Source organism: Chlorocebus sabaeus, chromosome 4 (genome assembly GCF_047675955.1).
Source record: "Chlorocebus sabaeus isolate Y175 chromosome 4, mChlSab1.0.hap1, whole genome shotgun sequence".
NCBI classification, from domain to species: domain Eukaryota; kingdom Metazoa; phylum Chordata; class Mammalia; order Primates; family Cercopithecidae; genus Chlorocebus; species Chlorocebus sabaeus.
In genome coordinates this window covers 22,080,780-22,101,911 of record NC_132907.1, presented here as the reverse complement: position 1 = coordinate 22,101,911, position 21,132 = coordinate 22,080,780, and the positions used below count along the sequence as shown (strand labels likewise).

Here is a 21,132-nt window from a genome sequence, read left to right as displayed (position 1 = left end):
GATATTTAGATATTAGTACAGGCTCAATTTGATGCAATCATAAACCTTCAAGATTTCTAGTCACTGAAACCCCATTGTAAGTAGTGTTCTGGAGTCTGCTAAAAGTAAATCTTTAATGACTAGATGTTTTCCTTACCATCTACACTGAATGGAAATACCATGAATATAGACACATTTTAAGTAGAAGACCGACGTTCTAAATCATGCTGTTTGATTTTATAAAAAATCATAATAGACCCTCTCACCTTTAAAAGTTGTAGAGGAGCTTTATAATAAATTCTTAAATATACTAATTTCTGTGATGTCTAGCAATTGAATAATTTATAACTTGAAAGAACTAAAATACTGCTAATAACCATCTGCTTTATATTACACAAGGAAATATACACGTATGTACACAAAAAGTGAACTTCCTTCACAAACAAGTTCACAAAGGACTATGTGTAATGTGACTGGACATTCAACAACTAGACTAGCTGGTTGAAATCACATTTTCAGTCCCCTGTAATTGTGAAATTTTTTCTAATGCCTTGCAAAAACTACAGATAACTGATTAAGTTCATGTAGGTTCCTTATTGAAGATAAACTGTGGTATAAATTCTATACTCAAGTTACTGAACATGAGTTAGGTTTTTCCAAGTGATCTAATTTTTCCTTTTATAATCTATAAATCCCAAAATAACATTTTCTGTCAGAGATCATCTGTAACAGAAGTGTTCTTGTGTGCTAAACAAAAACCTTAGAAATTGCTTAGAATTCACTTACTATTTAACCCAAACAAGTTTAACAAGAATAAGTTTATACTGTTAGCCCCCAGTGGTCATATATGATTAAACATTTTTTGTAAACTCAACTATATTCACACATCAAGAGTTGAGCCAGTGAGCTCAATCTTTAAAAAACTACACTTGCCTAAAGAAAGTCTTTTAGTGCTCACTTCAGCAGCACATATACTAAAATTGGAATACAGGGAAAATTAGCATGGCCCCTGTGCAAGGATGACACACAAATTCATGAAGCGTTCCATGTTTAAAATAATTTAAAAAGAAAGTTTAAACAACCCCAAGTAAAAATAAAATATCTAAAAGTGTTGGTTTCAAATCTAAGAAATGAAAAATGTAAAGGTTAAGCATTTACTGAATCTTAACAGAGTATTTCCCTTTGTGATGTTGACAGAAGTGTCTCATAAAATGTATAAAACAGCATAAATGGTAGATTAACTAATAGTAGTCATACTTTTTTTTTAACTTAGTATTAGATTTGTTGAGAAAATAAATGGCCAAAGCACTTTAATTTTCATTTAGTATGAAATAATCTGGCTTACCTCTGACTAATAATTAAAGAAAATATAGGATAATACAGGTGTTCAAAATCTAACACAAATAAGAGGGTTTACTATTTTGTCTGCTAAAAGATTTTAACTAATTAGATCGAAAATACCAACATCCCCAAACAAAATTTATTGACATGACATCAGCTTACTATAGACTGAATAAACTTTCAACATCAATCCTTAGCTATCTCAAATAATGATACAAATCGTAATGTTTCTTTTGCGTAAGGATCAAGATCAAGCTATTTTTAAAACAATCTAAATGGTCTCAAAACATTCTCCAACTTAAGTGCAAACTGGAGTACACATAATATTTCCAAAGAGTAGAATTGTTTTTAGATTTTCTTTGGATTCTAATAACCATTTTGTTCATTTTTAAATAAATTACAAAAATTAACAGTTCAGGGTTTTTTTCTTCAAATTTTCCTAGGCCTTTGCTATGGCAACACAATATACACTTAACAGGCCAGCTTGCAACCAGTACTCACAGTACAAATCAAAGGATGACTGAAGCCTCTTCCAATTTGATTGAAGCCCTTGTAACCATAGCTCCCCAAGGCAGTTTTACCCATGCCATATAGGTCTAACATTGTGGAGTGCACCTCCAAACCTACCCAAAAATGGACATCAAGGGCATAAGCCAGCAGGCAGGAAGATCTGTTGATTGGAGAATCACTCCATGAGTTAGAGAAGTGATGAAAGCTGTGGGGGAATAGAAATAAGACTGTAGTAGAATTAGGGAGGTGGCAAGATTTAAGGAGATGCCTTAGGAAGGAGCCTCACACTTCTGAAATATAGATGTTAACTGGGTTGAGATAAAAGTAAAATCTCCAGCTTAATTTATCTGTCTGATCAGGACCAGAAGTCCAAATTAAACTATGTCTCTAAATTATAGTTGTGATTTTTACCTGATTAAAGGTGAAAGTGAAGTCTAAACTTCTAGGCATCTGCACATATGCAGACAAAAAATTATAGCAAACTAATACTTCAAATGAAATTTTAAATAATTAGTCCCCACATGCCACAGTTAAATCCCTGACAGTACTGTTAACATCAGATGATAGAATGAATCAGAAACAGATTTTATGTGTACCTTTCCATAGTGAAGTCAAAGGAAAAAAACGCATTATATCTAGGATTAAGAGGCCAAAACCAAAATATCTTCATGAACATTTGATCGTAAGTTTGTTTCTGTTTTTGTGCTCTCGTTTACTTGAAGTTATATTTATTCTAATTTATTGACACTTTTGTTTAGGCATGCCTACATTTTAAAAAATTGGTGATTAGTTTTGAAATTTAAAACTTCTAGAACCCTCACCAAGTTTTACTATTAAAACCCTTAGTATAAAAGATTTCTGTGATCCTTGTAAGTAATGGAAATCCTACTACTTTCAGTTTTTTAATTATATTTTTGAAATAATGGTCAGATGTACCACCTGATAAAGAAAATATAATATGATCTGGTTTCCAAAATTGAAACATGGTTAATAAAAATAAAAAATTGCATTTACCAAAAATAGCCTGAATAATTAAAAAGAATGGTGAATTCTACGTTCTAAAGGGAAGCGAAAAACTGCATAGTAAATAAGTTCAAATTGAAATTTTGGAAATTTTTGTCCTGTGCCCCATGCTGTTTATTAATTACCATATTTTAAAAACAATTATGTTACAAAGAAGAGGGTTTATCATCCACTTTTCTTCTTCCTTCAGGTCAGCTTAGCTTTCTTCTTAGCAGGTCCTTTATGCCCTTTGGCCTTTCTTCTTAAATTTCGCCTGTCTACCACAGGCACTTCCACTTCTATTTCCTCTGAGCTGCTATCAACAGCTTTTTCTGCCGATTGTGTAAACTGATCCAGTTGCTCAGAAGATGCTTCAGACTGCTCCTCTGACTGGTTCTTCTGTCCTGCATTCTGTGAAAATGGCACATCTTCAAGTTCAACCTCTATCAAAGAACTCTGAGGAAGAGCAGTAGATGTTTCCTGGGGCTCAGATACCCCCTCCTCACCCTGGTCTTCCAATGAGGAAGTAGTATTGGGAGATAAGTTCTCAGAGACTGGTTCTTCAGAAAATTCAGCTATCACAGAGTTTGGAAAACCACCATCAGATCGTTCTTCATGTGACATAGTAGCAACATTATCTGAACTCCCAAGGTGTGCTTTCTTTCTTGGAAGTAGGGACAGTTTCTCTTCCGTGTGCCCCTTTACATCAGATGTGCCTTCATCCATCAACATTTCTGAGTCAGGTATACGTGGGGTCTGAAAATTAAAAACCTAGTCAATAAATAAACTTGTAATACAGTTCTAAAAATAAATTCTTCTCAGACTCCAATATGCAATGACACTGAACTACAATTTAAACAATTCAGTATTCATTACTCAAAATCATGTATTTTTTTGAATTTCTATTCTGCTAAAGATGTATATATTCTGAATACAACTCAATTTCTTCAAAATTGTGTCACATGGTAATTTAATACACTAAGTTCTTTGAGGATATAATGAAATAATTATTTTGTAATTAAGACACATTAAACTTCATATCAAGATTCTTCAAAATCATGAATCAACTCAGTTTTTTTAGTTTCCTGGTGTTACTGGAGCCAGAACCAAAAATACCTTGGGACTTCACTGTGCCACCACACTTAAGTTTGACTATGGTTTCATTAGGTAAGTTAGGGCAATGGACGTTTTATTCTTTTACTTAGGTGAGACACTAATAAATAATCCCATACAACAGTTTTTTAGCCATAAACTAATATTCAAAAGTAACAAAATTAAATTTCTTTTAAAATACTCTAGGATTTTTTCCCCCACTAACCTAATCTGTCTGCCTAATTAACACAAATATAAATTACTATTTTAGTCATAGACTATATAACCAATATAGGTACTCAAATATTTGGTAAATAATGTTTTACCCATTTTTCTAAGCATTTCCTAAGTACAAAGTATTAAAAGTAATAAAACTCATTTTGTTACCATATATCAGATGTTTATAATTATTTGAATTTATAGAATATTACTGATTACATTTTCTTATAATATCAAATCTACTATAAAAGTTAATCTTCCTAAAGCACTGTACATGTTAAGGTGGAGGCAAATATGTATACCATGCACCCTCCCCCCTAATGTCACCAACATTGGTATACTTTATTAAAAAATAGCTCATCGCCCCCTTACCTTATCTGGTGCATCTGCCTCAGAGAGTTTTGAAGATTCTACCACCAGTGGAACAAGATTTGTAGAATCTTCACTGGAATTAAAAGGCTGCAATTTTAATTCTTCATCTAAAATTTCACTAGTGGAGTCTTCCTCTTCTGTTATAAGTGAGGTCTTAAGAGAATCATCCATTATCTCACCATTCATAGGCTCTAATTCAGATTCCTACACCATGAGGAGAGGGGAAAAAAGGACATGATTACAAACTAACTTATTTGTCATGCATGACGGGTCCCTTCTCGGTGCCTACCTATCCTATACCAAGACTCAAGTTTACATTATAGAACATGGGTTAAAGAACAGTCTTATTGGGGGAAGAGGGAAACTCATAAGGCAGTATCAGCAAAATAAAATAATCCTGAGTACCCCATACTCCCACTGCTCTTAAGGAAAGATAGGGCAGGACCAGGATGCTCTGTGGATACACAGTGTGGGTCGGAGATTCAATGAAAAGACCCTACCCGCTTCTTGTTCTTCCTTCTTATAGGGCAATCATGGGAAGAACCTTTTCAGGAAAAAGGCACCAGAGTATAGACTTGATGCCCGTTCTTTACATAACACCAGCTGTTCAGCATCTGGAATCTTTGGGGCCTATGGGAAATTACAGTTTACTGTGCCAGACGTAGGAAGCACTAACAGTCTAATGGGAAGTTCAGTTTAGGTGCTGCTGCTTGCTGGGAGGAGAGTGTCCCAGTCTCAGTCAACGCCAGGGTCATTTCTGAACAGTCCTGCTCCTTGCGTATCATTAAAGTATGGAGATGCTATTTGATAACATGAACTCTCCAGTTTCTAAAATTCTTCCAATGTTTATCGATTAACTTATATTTAATGTCAAGTATTTCTAATCCTGACATTCTAATACTTAAAGAGAATTTTATTACCATTATTAAAATTATAAAACTGATGCACTCAAGTGTTCACAAATAGATTTGACTGCATTGTGTAGGACCCCTAAAAGCATATCAAGGAAATTTTTCCAAAAGAGAAATCAGGGATTTTAATTTTTCTATAGTAAGAAAGCAAATTGTTCTAAAATAAAAATCATCTATAAAATAATATCTATTTTATTATACCAGATGATACACAGAATACAGTGCACACAGAAGGTAATATAAAGCTCATAAAAATGACCAGAGTGGGAGAGAGATATAAGTCTAGAGTTACTGGTCATTCCCATAGATAAAACAGTTGAAGTCATGAGATTGGATGTATTTTCAAAAAAGAAAACATGAACCAAAGTTCAGAAAATCAAGGACTTTTTCCAGTGTGTCCACAATAAGGGGGAAAAAGCAAGTATGAGAAGAGTCAAAACATAAAAATAATACTTCAGAGATAGAAAAACCAACAAACCAGCGTGGCCAATATGGTGAAACTCCATCTCTACTAAAAATATAAAAATTAGCCGGGTGTGGCGGCACTCGCCTATAGTCCCAGCTATTCGGGAGGCTGAGGCAGAAGATTAACTTGAACCCAGGACGCAGAGGTAGCAGTGAGCCAGAGAGATCGTGCCACTGCACTCCAGCCAGAGGAGACAGAGCGAGACTCCGTCTCAAAAAAAAAAAGAAAAAAAACCAAGAAACCAAAGTGCAGTAGTGTTATGAAGTCAGGAGACCAGAGAACCTCAGGAAGAGAGGATAATCAACCCAGGTTAAAAAAAAAAAATTAAAATGGAAGTTGTCACTGGCACTGCTATATGTCTTATTGGATGAAACAGGTTCCATGAGGTATGTACAATATAATCTTAACTTTTTAAAAATGAAAAGAAGGACAGGCGTGGTGGCTCACACCTGTAATCCCAGCACTTTGGAAGCCAAGGCAGGTGGATTATGAGGTCAGGAGTTCACGACCAGCCTGGCCAAGATAGTGAAACCCCATCTCTACTAAAAATACAAAAATTAGCTGGGTGTGATGGCGGGCACCTGTAATCCCAGGTACTGGGGAGGCTGAGGCAGAGAACTGCTTGAACCCGGGAGGCAGAGGTTGCAGTTAAGCTGAGATTGTGCCACTACATTCCAGCTTGGGCGACAGAACGAGACTCTGTCTCACAAAAAAAAAAAAGTGAAAGAAAATCCCCACAAATACATATTTCCATAAACGTCTAGATGCATACAAATCTTGTTTTTTAAAAATTTGAGGTTTAACTTCCCATATGTGCTTTTTTTCATTTTCTCAATTTTCTACAATAAAAATGCCATTTAAAAATATAGTTTCCAGCCAGGCACAGTGGTTTACGCCTGTAATCCCAGCACTTTGGGAGGCTGAGGGGAGCGGATCACTTGAGGTCCAGAGTTCAAGACCAGAGTGGCCAACATTGGCAAAAACCCTATCTCTACTGAAAATACAAAAATTAGCCCGGCATGGTGGCACATGCCTGTAATTCAAGCTACTCAGGAGGCTATGGCATGAGAATCGCTTACACTCAGGAGATGGAGGTTGCAGTGAGCTGAGATCATACCACTGCACTCCGGCCTGCGTGACAGAGTGAGAATCTGTCTCAATACACACACACACATATGCATATATATAGTTTCCTATCAAAAAGTGGGATAAGGACATGAATAGACAATTCTCAAAAGAAGATATACAAATGGCCAACAAACATGGAAAAATGCTCAACATCACTAATTGTGATGGCTAATACTGTCAACTTGATTGGATTGAAGGATGCAAAGTATTGATCCTGGGTGTGGCTATAAAGGCGGTGTTACCAAAAGAAATTAACATTTGAGTCAGTGGACTGGAAGAGGCAAACCCACCCTCAGTCCAGGTGGGCACCATCTAATCAGCTGCCAGCATGGCCAGAATAAAAAGCAGGCAGAAGAACATGAAGAGATTAAACTAGCTTAGCCTCCCAGCCTACATCTTTCTCCTGTGCTAGATGCTTCCTGCCCTCAAACATAGGACTCCAGGTTCTTCAGCTTCGGGACTCAGACTGGCTTCCTTGCTCCTCAGCTTGCAGACAGCCTATTGTGGGACCTTGTGATTGTGCGAGTTAACATTCCTTAAAAACTCCCCTTTATATATACACCTATCCTATTAGTTCTGTCCCTCTAGAGAACCCTAACAGACTTTGGTACCAGGAGTGGTTCTAGAGGAACAGAATATTAAGGATGGAGTTCTTTTGTTGGTGGGTTTCTGGAGGGAGATGGCTCCTTAATATGATCAGACCCCAAAATGCTAAGGACTCTACTTCTAGTAGTACGGCGAACACTGATAGTCCTTGGCATGAACTGTTTAGAGTTATGCAAAATAAATGCATTTGACACTCCTGATTCACCGCTTCTGAGAGGGAAAAAGTTTGGTGACTCTACACATAATACCTTTGACCATATGTGGAGAACCAAGGAACACAATGAAGTTGGTTGGCTGCTCCTAAGTTCACTGGACAAAGTGATGAAAAACAATGATGAACTCAGGGATTCTAACTCCAGGTTTCAAAAGCAGATACTTCAAAAGCCCTGAGTGAGAGTCTTGTCTCCTGTAGACAAAGAGCTGAAATTGTGGAAAATCAGACACAACCTCTTATCTTGTGAGTGGCTGACCTGCAATGAAAGGCACATGCACAGCCTCGCCAGGTGTTTACTGTTAAAGTGAGAGCCCTGATTGGAAAAGAATGGGAACCTGCAACTTGGAATGGGGACATGTAGGAGGACCCTGATGACGCTGGGGACACAGAGCTTATAAACTCTGATGAGCCTTTTTGCCAGAAGAAACAGCTTCACCATCCCCAGTAGTGGTAACATTACCTCAGGAGAGGCGAATCAGCCCTGTTTGCTTCTAGACCTATAAGGACTAAAGTCCCAGCGGCCCCCTAGAGGTGAAGTTCGGAGTGTAACCCACAAGGAGGTGTGATACACTTGAAAAACACTGAGTTTTCTAATTTATATAGGCAGGAATCTGGAGAACAGGTGTGGGAATGGATGTTAAGGGTGTGGGATGATGGTGGAAGGAACACAGATTTGCATCAGGCTAAATTTATTGATTTGGGCCCACTAAGCAGGGACTCTGCATTTAATGTTGCTGCTCAGGGAGTTTAAAAAGGTTCTAATAGCTTGATTGCTTGGTTAGCTGAAATATGGATTAAAAGATGGCTCACTCTGAGCGAACTAGAAATGCCTGATCTCCCTTGGTTTAATGTAGAGGAAGGGATCCAAAGGCTTAGGGAGATTGGGATGGTGGAGTGAATTAGTCACGTTAGACCTACTCATCCCAGCTGAGAAGGTCCAGAAGATATACCCTTGACCAATGCTTTGTGAAAGAGATTTGTGAGGGCAGCACGTGAATCTTTGAAGAGCTCTATGATTGCTCTTCTCTATATGCCAGATCTAACAGTGGGAACCACAGTCACTCAACTACAAAATTTAAATACAATGGGAATAATTGGATCCAGAGGTGGCAGGGGGCAAGTGGGAGCACTCAACCATCAAATGCAGGGTGGGCGAGCTACCATAATGGACCACAGAGGCAAAGCAGCAATCAGAATAATCTGACTTGTGTAGAGCTTTTGCACTGGCTAATTAATCAGTGTTCCCAGAAGTAGAATTGATAGGAAGCCTACTGAATTCCTACTTAATTCATATAAATGGAAAACTTCCAGGTCAAGTGGACAAAAGACTAATTTGAATTACAGAAAAAAAGAGAATCACAGCCCCTCAATTTCCAGACTTGAGCCACTTTATAGACCCAGAACCCCTTGAATGAAGCCCCCTGAGGAAGGACTGCACTACAATACTGACAATTTATGCTGTGAATCTTTCTCCCATCCTTCCCCAAGGAGACTTCTGGCCTTTGACCAGGGTAACTGTGCACTGGGGAAAGGGAAATGATCAGACATTTCGAGGACTACTGGACACTGGCTCTGAGCTGACGTTGATTCCGGGGGACCCAAAACGTCATTGTGGTTAAAGTAGGGGCTTATGAAGATCAGGTAATCTAATGGAGTTTTAGCTCAGGTGTGACTTACAGTGGGTCCAGTGGGTCCCCGGACTCATCCTGTGGTCATTTCCCCAGTGCCAGAATGCATAATTGGTATAGACATACTTAGCAGCTCACAGAGCCGCCACATTGGATCCCTGACTGGTGGGGTGAGGGCTATTATGGTGGGAAAGGCCAAATGGAAACCATTAGAGTTGCCTCTACCTAGAAAAATAGTCAAACAAACACAGTATCACATCCCTGGAGGCACTGCGGAGATTAGTGCCAACATCAAGGACAGTGCAGGGGTGGTGATTCCAACCACATCCCCGTTCAACTCTCTCATTTGGTCTGTGCAGAAGACAGATGGATCTTGGACAATGACAGTGGATTATCATAAACTTAACCAAGTGGTGACTCCAGTTGTAGCTGCTGCACCAGATGTGGTTTCATTGCTTGAGCAAATTAACACATCTCCTGGTACCTGGTATGCAGCCACTGATTTGCCAAATGCCTTTTTCTCTATTCCTGTCCATAAGGCCCACCAGAAGCAATTTGTGTTCCACTGGCAAGGCCAGCAATATACTTTTACTGTCCCACCTCAGGGGTATATCGACTCTCCACATTTGTGACATAACCTTGTTCAAAGAGACCCTGGATCGCTTTTTGCTTCCACAAGTTATCACACTGGTCCATAACATTGATGACATTATGCTGATGGGATCCAGTCAGCAAGAAGTAGCAAGCACACTGACTTACTGGTGGGACATTTGCATGCCAGAGAATGGGAAATAAATCCGACTACAATTCAGGGACCTTCTACCTCAGTAAAATTTCTAGGGGTCCAGTGGTGTGGGGCCTGTGGAGATATTCCTTCTAAGGTAAAGAGTAAGATGCTGCATTTGGCCCCTACTACAGCCAAGAAAGAGGCACAACACATAGTTGGCCTACTTGGATTTTGGAGGCAACAAATTCCTCATTTGGTTGTGTTACTCCAACTCATTTATCAAGTGACCCGAAAGGCTGCCAGTTTTGAGTAGGCTCCAGAACAGGATAAGGCTCTGCAACAGGTCCAGGCTACTGTGCAAGCTGCTCTGCCACTTGGGCTGTATGATCCAGCAGATCCAATGGTGCTTGAGGTGTCAGTGGCAGATAGGGATGCTGTTAGGAGCCTTTGGCAGGCCCCCATAGGTGAATGACAGAAGAGGCCTCTAGGATTTTGAAGCAAGGTCCTGCCATCTTCTGCAGATAACTACTCTCCTTTTGAGAGACAAGTACTGTTTGGAGCCTTTGACAGGCCCCCATAGGTGAATCACAGTGGAGGCCTCTAAGAATTTGGAGCAAAGCCCTGCCATCTTCTGCAGATAACTGCTCTCCTTTTGAGAGACAGTTCTTGGCCTGTTACGGGGCTTTGGTAGAAACTGAATGTTTGACTATGGGTCATCAAGTCACCATGCGACCTGAACTGCCTATCATGAACTGGGTGCTTTCTGACCCATCTAATCATAAAGTGGGTCATGCACTGCAGCATTCCATCATCAAATTGAAGTGATATATATGTGATCGGGCTTGAGCAGGTCCTGAAGACACAAGTAAGTTACATGAGGAAGTAGCTCAAACACCCATGGTCTCCACTCCTGCCAATCTGCCTCCTTTTCCCCAGCCTGCACCGATGGCCTCATGGGGAGTTCCCTATAATCAGTTGACAGAGGAAGAGAAGACTAGGGCCTGTTTCACAGATGGTTCCACATGATATGCAGGCACCACCCAAAAGTGGACAGCTGCAGCACTACAGCCCCTTTCTAGAACATCCCTGAAGGGCACTGGTGAAGGAAAATCTTCCCAGTGGGCAGAACTTCGAGCAGTGCACCTGGTTGTGCAGTTTGCGAGGAAGGAGAAATGGCCAGATGTGTGACGATATACTGATTCATAGGCTGTAGCCAATGGTTTGGATGATGGTCAGGGATTTGAAAGAAGCATGATTGGAAAATTGGTGACAAAGAAATGTGGGGAAGAGGTATGTGGATGGACCTCTCTGAGTGGTAAAAAACTGAAGATATTTGTATCCCATGTGAGTGCTCACCAAACGGTGACCTCAGCAGAGGAGGATTTTAATAATCAAGTGGATAGGATGACTTGTTCTGTGGACACTACTCAGCCTCCTTTCCCAGCCACCCGTCATCGCCCAATGGGTCCATGAACAAAGTGACCATGGTGGCAGGGATGGAGGTTACACATGGGCTCAGCAACATGGACTTCTACTCACCAAGGCTGACCTGGCTACGGCCACTGCTGAGTGCCCAATTTGCCAGCAGCACAGACCAACACTAAGCCCTTACGACACCCTTATGACACCAGTCCTCAGGGTGATCAGACAGTTAATTGGTGGCAGGTTGATTATACTGGACCTCTTCCATCATGGAAAAAGCAGAGGTTTGTCCTCACTGGAACAGACACCTACTCTGGATATGAGTTTGCCTATCCTGTATGCAGTGCTTCTGCCAAGACTACCATCCATGGACTCACGGAATGCCTTATCCGTCATGGTACTCCACACAGCATTGCCTCTGAACAAGGCACTCACTTTACAGCTAAAGAAGTGCGGCAGCGGGCTCATGCTCAGAGAATTCACTGTTCTTACCATGTTCCCCATCATCCTGAAGCAGTTGGATTGACAGAACAGTGGAATGTCCTTTTGAAATCACAATTACAACACCAACTAGGTGATAATACTATGCAGGGCTGAGGCAAAGGTCTAGACCTAGCAGGCTGTGTGGGCTCTGAATCAGCATTTCAGTATATGGTACTGTTTCTCTTATAGACAGGATTCACAGGTCCAGGAATCCAGCGGTAAAAGTGGAAATGGCATCACTCACCTTCACCCCTAGTGATCCACTAGCAAAATTTTTGCTTCCTGTCCCCATAACATTACGTTCTGCTGGCCTAGAGGTATTAGTTCCAGAGAGAGGAATGCTGCCACCAGGAGACACAACAATGATTCCATTAAACTGGAAGTTAAGATTGCCACCTGGACACTTTGGGCTCCTCCTAAAGTCAACAGGCTGAGGGAGCTACAGTGTTGGCTACGGTGACTGACCCAGGCTATCAAGATGAAATCAGTCTACTACTCCACAATGGAGTTAAGGAAGAGTATGCATGGAATATAGGAGATCCCTTGGGGTGTCTCTTAGTATTACAATGCCCTGTGATTAAGGTCAATGGGAAACTACAACAGCCCAATCCAGGCAAGACTACAAATGGCCCAGACTCTTCAGGAGTGAAGGTTTGCGTTACTACACTAGGAAAAAAAAAACACAACCTGCTAAAGTGCTTGCTGAAGGCAAAGGGAATACAGAATGGGTAGCAGAAGAAGGTAGTCATCAACACCAGCTTCAACCACGTGACCAGCTGCAGAAATGATGACTGTAATTGTCATGAGTATTTCTTCCTTATTTGATTAAGAACATGTTTGCACATGTATACACTTGTAATAAGAAAATACCTTCATTTTATTTCCCTTTTCCTTCATCATGTGACATAAGATTTATTGACTTCATATGAGCAATTAAGTGTTAACTTTACATAATATTATTTGGGTTGGGGGTTTCCAGTTGTACGAATGACAGTTGTATTGTGTTAGGCATAATTATTACATTATTGTCTTTATTTAAAGACTATGTATGATCTCAGGAAGTGTGTATGGGTTCAAGCTGACAAGGGGTAGACTTGTAATGGTTAATACTGAGTGTCAACTTGATTGGACTGAAGGATGCAAAGTATTGATCCTGGGTGTGGCTATAAAGGTGGTGTTACCAAAAGAAATTAACATTTGAGTCAGTGGACTGGAGAGGCAAACCCACCCTCAATCCAGGTGGGCACCATCTAATCAGCTGCCAGCATGGCCAGAATAAAAAGCAGGCAGAAGAACATGGAGAGATTAGACTGACTTAGGCTCCCAGTCTACATCTTTCTCCAGAGCTGGATGCTTCCTGCCCTCAAACATCAGACTCCAGGTTCTTTAGGTTTGGGACTCAGACTGGCTTCCTTGCTTCCTTGTTCCTCACCTTGCAGATGGCCTACTATGGGACTCTGTGATCATGTGTGTTTATACTCCTTAATAAACTCCCCTTTATATACATCTATCCTATTAGTTCTGTCCCTCTAGAGAACCCTAATATACTAATTATCAAGGAAATGCAAATCAAAACCACAATTTGATACCACCTTACTCCTGTAAGTATGGCCACAATAAAAAAAAAACAGATGCTGGAGTGGATATGGTGAAAAGGGAACACTTTTACACAACTGGTTGGAACTAAACTAGTACAACCACTATGGAAAACAGTGTGGAGATTCCTTAAAGAACTAAAAGTAGACTACCATTTGATCCAGCAAGCCCACTACTGGCTATCTACCCAGAAAAAAATAAGTCATTATATCAAAAAGACACTTGCACGTGCATGTTTATAGCAGCACAATTTGCAACTGCAAAAACTATGGAACCAGGCTAAATGCCCACCAACCAATCAGTGGATAAAGAAAATGTGGTATATATAGGCCGGGCATGGTGGCCTGTAATCCCAGCACTTTGGGAGGCCGAAGTGGGCAGATCAGAAGGTCAGGAGATCGAGACCATCCTGGCCAACATGGTGAAACCCCGTCTCTACTACAAATACAAACAGTAACTGGGTGTGGTGGTGTGTGCCTGTAATCCCACCTATCTGGGAGGCTGAGACAGGAGAATCACTTGAACCAGGGAGTCAGAGGTTACAGTGAGCTGAGAGCGTGCCACTGCACTCCAGCCCAGAAACGGAGCAAGAGTCCATCTCAAAAAAAAAAAAAAAGTGGTATATGTAGACCATGGAATACTACTCAGTCATAAAAAATGAATGAAATAATGGCATTCACAGCAACCTGCATGGAGTTGGAGACCATTATTCTAAGTGAAGTAACTCAGGAATGGAAAACCAAACATTGTACGTTCTCACTCATAAGTGGGAGCTAAGCTATGAGGATGCAAAGGCATAAGAGTGATATAATGGACTCTGGGGACTTGCAGGAAAGGGTAGGAGGGGGGTGAGGATAAACGACTACACACTGGGTATAGTATACACTACTTGGGTGACGGGCGCACCAAAATCTCAGAAATCACCACTAATGAATTTATCAATATAACCAAACACCCATCTGCTCCCCAAAATTACTAAAATAGGCCGGGCGCGATGGCTCATGCCTGTAATCCCAGCACTTTGGAAGGCCAAGGTGGGCGGATTATGAGGTCAGGAGATTGAGACCATCTTGGCTAACACGGTGAAACCCCATCTCTACTAAAAACACAAAAAAATTAGTGGGACGTGGTGGCGGGCACCTGCAGTCCCAGCTGCAGTGAGCCAAGACTGTGCCACTGCACTCCAGCCTGGGCAACAGAGCGAGACTCTTGTCTCAAAAGAAAAAAAAAAAGGAAAAAGAAATATTACAAAAATAAACATAAAAATATCATTTCATGAGGCCAGGTACGGTGGCTCACGCCTATAATCTCAGCACTTTGGGAGGCTGAGATGAGTGGATCAGGAGTTCAAGACCAGCCTGGCAAACATGGTGAAACCCTGTCTCGGCAGATCACAAGGTCAGATCATCAAGACCATCCTGGCTAACACGGTGAAACCCCGTCTCTATTAAAAACACAAAAAATTAGCCGGGCGTGGTGGTGGGCACCTGTAGTCCCACCTACTCGGGAGGCTGAGGCAGGAGAATGGTGTGAACCTGGGAGGTGGAGCTTGCAGTGAGCCAAGATGGCACCACTGCACTCCAGCCCGGGACAAAGCGAGACTCTGTCTCAAAAAAAAAAAAAAAACACACACACACCCACGCAAATTAGCCGGGCATGTTGATGCACCTGTAATCCTAGCTACTTGGGAGGCAGAGGCAGGAGAATTGCTTAAACCCAGGAGGTGGAGGCTGCAGTGAGCTGACACAGCATGTCACTTCATGAAATAGAGGAAGCAGGAGCTAAATCAGAGTAACTTAAAAAAACAAAACTAGTGGGGCACGGTTGCTCACGCCTGTAATCCCAGCACTTTTGGGAGGCTGAGGCGGGCAGATCACCTGAGATCAGGAGTTCGAGACCAGCCTGGCCAAAGTGGTGAAACCCTGTCTCTACTAAAAATACAAAAATTAGCTGGGCATGGTGGGAGGCACCTGTAATCCCAGCTACTTGGGAGGCTAAGGCAGGAGAATCACTTGAACCCAGGAAGCAGAGGTTGCAGTGAGCCAAGATCACACCACTGCACTCCAGCCTGGGTGCAAAGAGCAAAACTCCGTCTCAAAAAGAAAAAGAAAACAAAATCGGTAACATATAGTTTCACTTGTTCACCTGCCTGCTGGACTTGGCAAACAGCTGAAAGATTTTTTCAAGAAACATATGAAAGAAGAAATAGGGAATCTGTGGAAAGGAAAGACATTAAAGAAAAAAATGGAAATGGATAAAGAAAAAAGAAGCTGGGGATAAATACTTTAAAGCTGCAAAAATCAACCCAGATGAAGAGTTTACTTATTTACCAAGGGTTTATATATTTTTTTCTAGTGTTTAAAAAACATGAATTTAGTTATTTTTCCAGAAATTTGTGAGATCAATAGTCATCAAATATTTTTTTTTCTGGACTAGTAATTCTTAGCCCTCTAACTAAAATGGGGTTGCCATTGAAGGTTTATTGCACTTGAAAGCATTTTAACTGGTTCTATACGAGTAGATCTTATATCATTTGTGTATGTAAGTGTGTTTAATTCTACAAATTAACTTATATTTTAAACGCACCGAAAGATCTTACTAAACATCCCTATTTTATCTTTGATATAATTCAAATTTTTATAAGTTCGAACTTTTATAAACTAAATTATCCTTGTAATTTTATCCTCTCCCCAACTGTAGTACCTGACCTTGCTTAATATATATATGCTTTTTAACACTAAACACAACTTCTAAGACTCTAAAATATATCAGTATACTTTTCTAACAATATATGATTACGAAAGGTAAAATTTACTTTTCATTTTACTGAGTAAGTGATCTCATACCTTTTCACCATCTTGCTTCTCTTGCTGTGGCAGCGTTTCCAGTGCTGGCCGTGCATCTTTATCACTGCTTTCATCCTCAAATTCAATCCCTCTCTGTTCGGGTTCTTCTTCCAGGAATTCTTCTGAGCTCTCTGATGGGCGTGCAGTGGACTCCAATCTAAAAAACAAAAGAAAACCATTCTCACTTGTTTCATTAAGGATAAATATAAAATCTCAGAAGTCCTTTCTTAAAGTAACATTTTAGAGAATCAACTATGTTGTCAACAACTTCAGATTTTACAAGTCTAAAACCAATCTCTTCATCCTCTTATAATATTACCATCTTCTCAATTATGTAAACTAGACCCTTCTTCTTTTATTCTATCCATATCTTATTGTATCTTATCTTTTTTTTTTTTTTTTTTTTTTTTCGAGACAAAGTCTCGCTCTGTTGCCCAGGCTGGAGTGCAGTGGTGCGATCTCGGCTCACTGCAACCCTCCACCTCCCAGGTTCAAGCAATTCTTCTGCCTCAGCCTCTCGAGTAGCTGGGACTACAGGCGTGTGCCACCACACTCAGCTAATTTTTTGTATTTTTAGTAGAGACAGGGTTTCACCATGTTAGCCAGGATGGTCTCCATCTCCTGACCTCGTGATCCACCCATTTCAGCCTCCCAAAGTACTGGGATTACAGGCGTAAGTCACCGCGCCCAGCCTGTATCATACCTTCTTTTTTTTTTAACCTCATTTATACTGAAGGACCATGGATCTTACTCTATTAGAATCAGCATATATCCTGGTTTACCTGGAGCAGTCCCAGTTTAGACTTTTGTCCATAATTATGGATACTGGCATAATAATAATGCTCCTTTCATTCTCAAAAATGTCACCTTGGACAACACACTATATGGTTTAGTTCTAACTCCAAAGCTGCCTTTCAAATATATTCCTGACTTTCTATGCCCATTTTCACAGCTCTGCTTCAGGTCCCAGTTCTCTCTGGAGCACTGTACTTCTTCCCAATTCATCTTCAGACTTACAGTACATGTTCATCAAGGCTTTCAGAGCTGTCTTTCTAATGCACATTATCTATACCTGTGATAGCCCAGCTCAGAAACTTCTGGTGGTTCTCTATAAGCTCAGTGAATAAAGTACACCTTCTTTGAAAGCCTAACATATTTGTTTGTTTTTGTTTTTGAGGCAGGGTCTCCCTCTGTCATCTAGGCTGGAGTGCAGTGGCGTGATCTCGGCTCACTGCAACCTCCACCTCCTGGGTTCAAACGATTCTCCTGCCTCAGCCTACTGAGTAGCTGGGATTACAGAAGTGTGCCACCACGCTGGGCTAATTTTTGTATTTTTAGTAGTGACAGGGTTTTGCCATGTTGGCCAGGCTGGTTTCGAACTCTTGACCTCAGGGGATCCACCCGCCTCAGCCTCCCAAAATGCTGGGATTACAGGCATGAGCCACCATGCCCAGCCTAGACCCTTATGTTTACCTTATTCATCAATTATCCTTAGTAACATTCCTCCTAGCTTTGTGCCTTTGCTCATGTCAGTGCTTTAGTTGAAATCTGTACTGATACAATAGCCACGAGACACACTTCACTATTTTACATTTAAATTAAAATTAAATGAAACAATTCAGTTCTTTAGTTGCACCAGCCATACTTCAATGGGCACACTGGCTAATGGCTATTATACCGGGCAGTGTAAATACAAAACATTTCCATCACTGCAGAAAGTTCTACTTCTCAGCCTTGATGTAGAAAAGGGATCAGCAAACCTTTCCTTTAGGCATCGTGGGCCATATGGTCTCTGTTCCAACCATTCAACTCTGCCGTTCCAATGCAAACATAACTAAAAATATATAAGCTTAATAATATATAAAAATATATGTATGCTTAATTTAAAATATATAAGCTTAATGAGCATGGATGTCTTACAATAAAATTTTATTTACAAAAACAGGTGGCAGGTCAGATTTGGCCTACAGGCCATAGTCGGTGGACCTTTACACTAGAAAGTCTTCTGTCTCAGCTCCACTTGTTGGGTTTCTATTTACCTTTGATGCCCAGGCCCAAATGCCAAATCTCTCCATTCCCTCAATTAGAATGTAACACTCTTTCCTCAGTATCCACAGCATTCTGCACTTTCCATTATTGTACAATCACAATCCACCTTACGGTGCTCTTAAACTGTGTTCGTATCTCTCTCTACCCCTAGGCAGTCAATGCTTTGAGGGCTAAGACGATGTTTTGTTGTTCATATGTTTGAGCAAACAGTCAAGCGTAAACTCCTACTGTTCTGCTTATGAAAAGCAAACAAAATTCACAATAATTCTGGGAGGCTCAATTTAAAATACATTGTTACCCTTCTAAAAAGGGTACTACATCAAAATATGGCTCAGTGAGAAAACCAGTTTTCTAAACTCATTTTTTAATTACTAGATTTAAATACTTCCTTATATCTATCTTTAACATTACAAATTTTTCACCAAAACAAACATTTACAAACCTAATTACCCAAATTTAAAATTATTTGCGTAATAGGATAAGCATAGCTACAGAATTCTCTACTTGACTACAATAATTTGACAGTTAAAATGGTGAAGTTTTGAATTAACTAAATGGTTGACTCAAGAACAGCTGGCAGAACTGTTAGGGCAGAAATCTAATTTTATTATAAAATTTAGATTTTTTAATCTAAATCTAATTTTATTATAAAAGTTAGAGTCTTGCTTTAAGATTCAAAGACAGAGGATAAAGTTGAGACTCAAGTGTTCTGTTGATTCAGCTGGCAACTAAATTCCTGAAGGAACTGACTGTACTATTTATGGTTATCACTAATTTACAAATTATATCCAATAGCCCAGTAAAATGAATCAATAAAGTAAAACTGAGGGTATTTTAAAACTGACTAGAGCCTGTTCACATCAACTGCCCAGAGTCTGCGAATCCTCTGCTCTGAGACCGTCTGACTGCCTCGACCCCAGCTTTCTCTCCTTTGAAAACACTAAGAATAATGTCACTGCATCAGTTTTTACTAGAGCCAATCAACTGTCATGCCTGAAACAGGGATCGTACTCAGATTGCCCTCAGTCTCAATAATCACGAAGTGCACATCTATAAGAAGGGACACCAGTGGGTGAAAGCTCATGAACTCAAGGAGCACAGTGGACACATCACAGGTACTGACTGGGGCTCCCAAGAGCGACCGTGTGGTCACTTGTGGGGCAGACCACAATGCCTATGTCTGAAGTCAGCAAGATGGTGTCTGGAAGCCAACCCTGATGATCCTAAGAATTAATCACACAGCTACTTTTGTGAAGTGGTCCCCTCCAGAGAACAAATTTGCTGTGGGAAGTGAAGCACAACTCATTTCTGTTTGTTACTTTGAGTCTGAAAATGACTGGTGGGTGAGCAAGCACATTAAAAAGCTGATTCGCTCCACAGTCCTCAGCTTGGATTGGCATCCCAACAAAGTTTTGCTGGCAGCAGGATCATGTGACTTCAAACACAGTGTGTTTTCTTCCCACATTAAAGAAGTGGATGAAAAGCCAGGCAGCATGACCTGGGACAGCAAGATGCCTTTTGGGCAGCTGATGTCAGAGTTTGGTGGCAGTGGCACTGGTGGCTGGGTCCACGGGGTCAGCTTCTCTGCCTGTGGGAGCCACCTGGCCTGGGCCAGCCATGACAGCACCGTGTCTGTTGCTGATGCCTCAAAAAGTGTGCAAGTCTCAATCTGAAGACGGAGTTCCAGCTGCTCCTGAGTGTGTCATTCATCTCAGAGAACAGTGTCGTGGCTGCTGGCCATGACTGCTGACCAATGCTCTGTAACTACGATGACTGTGGCTGCCTGACCTTTGTCTCCAAGTTAGAGATTCCAAAACAGAGCATCCAATGCAACATGTCTGCCATGGAATGTTTCTGCAATATGGACAAGAGGGCCATGACTGAGGGCTGCAACATGGCTTTGGAGATGCTGCACCAGAATAGCATCGCTCAAGTCTCTATTTATGAGGTGGACAAGAAAGATTGTCACAAATATTGCACTACTGGCATCGATGGAGCCATGACAATTTGGGATTTCAAGGCCCTCTGGATAATGTGAAGCTGAGTGAGCCTCCACCATCCAGCATGACCAACTGTGGCTGACCGCAGCTGCGCCATGGCACGATGGCGAGGAAGCCAGCCCCAAGGAAACACAAAAACACATATCACGCCAATACCGTGTTGTTTTGTTTGAATATAAAATTGGTGAAACAGTTGGTATTTTAAAAGCAATGGTTTTTTGTTTTTGTTTTTTTGCAATTTCATTCCATTTTTGACCAAAGCTTCTCTTTAAGTAGTTTATTATGGAAAATTGTCACACTAACTTAAAAGACAGCGTGAGGGAGATATGTAAACATTAGAAAATTAAATAAAAGAACTGAATGTGGGGGGAAAAAAACTGACTAAATCTCAGCATTACTTAAAACCATACCATCAAATTGAGCATTGGTGATAATGACTAATTTGGGATAATATAATCGCTAGATATTCTCTTAGATTTTCACACATGAAATGAGTTTATGCCAGTCTCTTATTAGCAACTTCTCCCAATAGCATTGTCAA

At 40.6% G+C, this 21,132-nt stretch overlaps 1 protein-coding gene, 1 non-coding gene and 1 pseudogene across 12 annotated transcripts in view; 2 read left to right on the top strand and 1 right to left on the bottom strand.

The window, feature by feature from the left end:
• Positions 1 to 929: 929 nt before the first annotated feature.
• Positions 930 to 1,033, top strand: LOC119618373 (U6 spliceosomal RNA). Its single transcript, XR_005234688.1, has one exon. It is a non-coding gene; the product is annotated as a U6 spliceosomal RNA (small nuclear RNA).
• Positions 1,034 to 2,943: 1,910 nt separating this feature from the next.
• FAM169A (family with sequence similarity 169 member A) overlaps positions 2,944 to 21,132 on the bottom strand; it is an 84,915-nt gene continuing 66,726 nt past the window's right edge. For all 11 annotated transcript variants that reach the window (XM_073014680.1, XM_038010486.2, XM_073014681.1 and 8 more), the window contains exons 11-13: positions 16,543 to 16,699; positions 4,516 to 4,719; positions 2,944 to 3,588 (exon numbers count right to left, since the gene is read on the bottom strand). In XM_073014680.1, the coding sequence (XP_072870781.1) occupies positions 3,040 to 3,588; positions 4,516 to 4,719; positions 16,543 to 16,699 (910 nt within the window). In that variant the 3' untranslated portion in view covers positions 2,944 to 3,039. The remainder of the gene's footprint in view (positions 3,589 to 4,515; positions 4,720 to 16,542; positions 16,700 to 21,132) is intronic.
• Positions 19,501 to 20,709, top strand: LOC103223158 (actin-related protein 2/3 complex subunit 1A pseudogene; annotated as a pseudogene).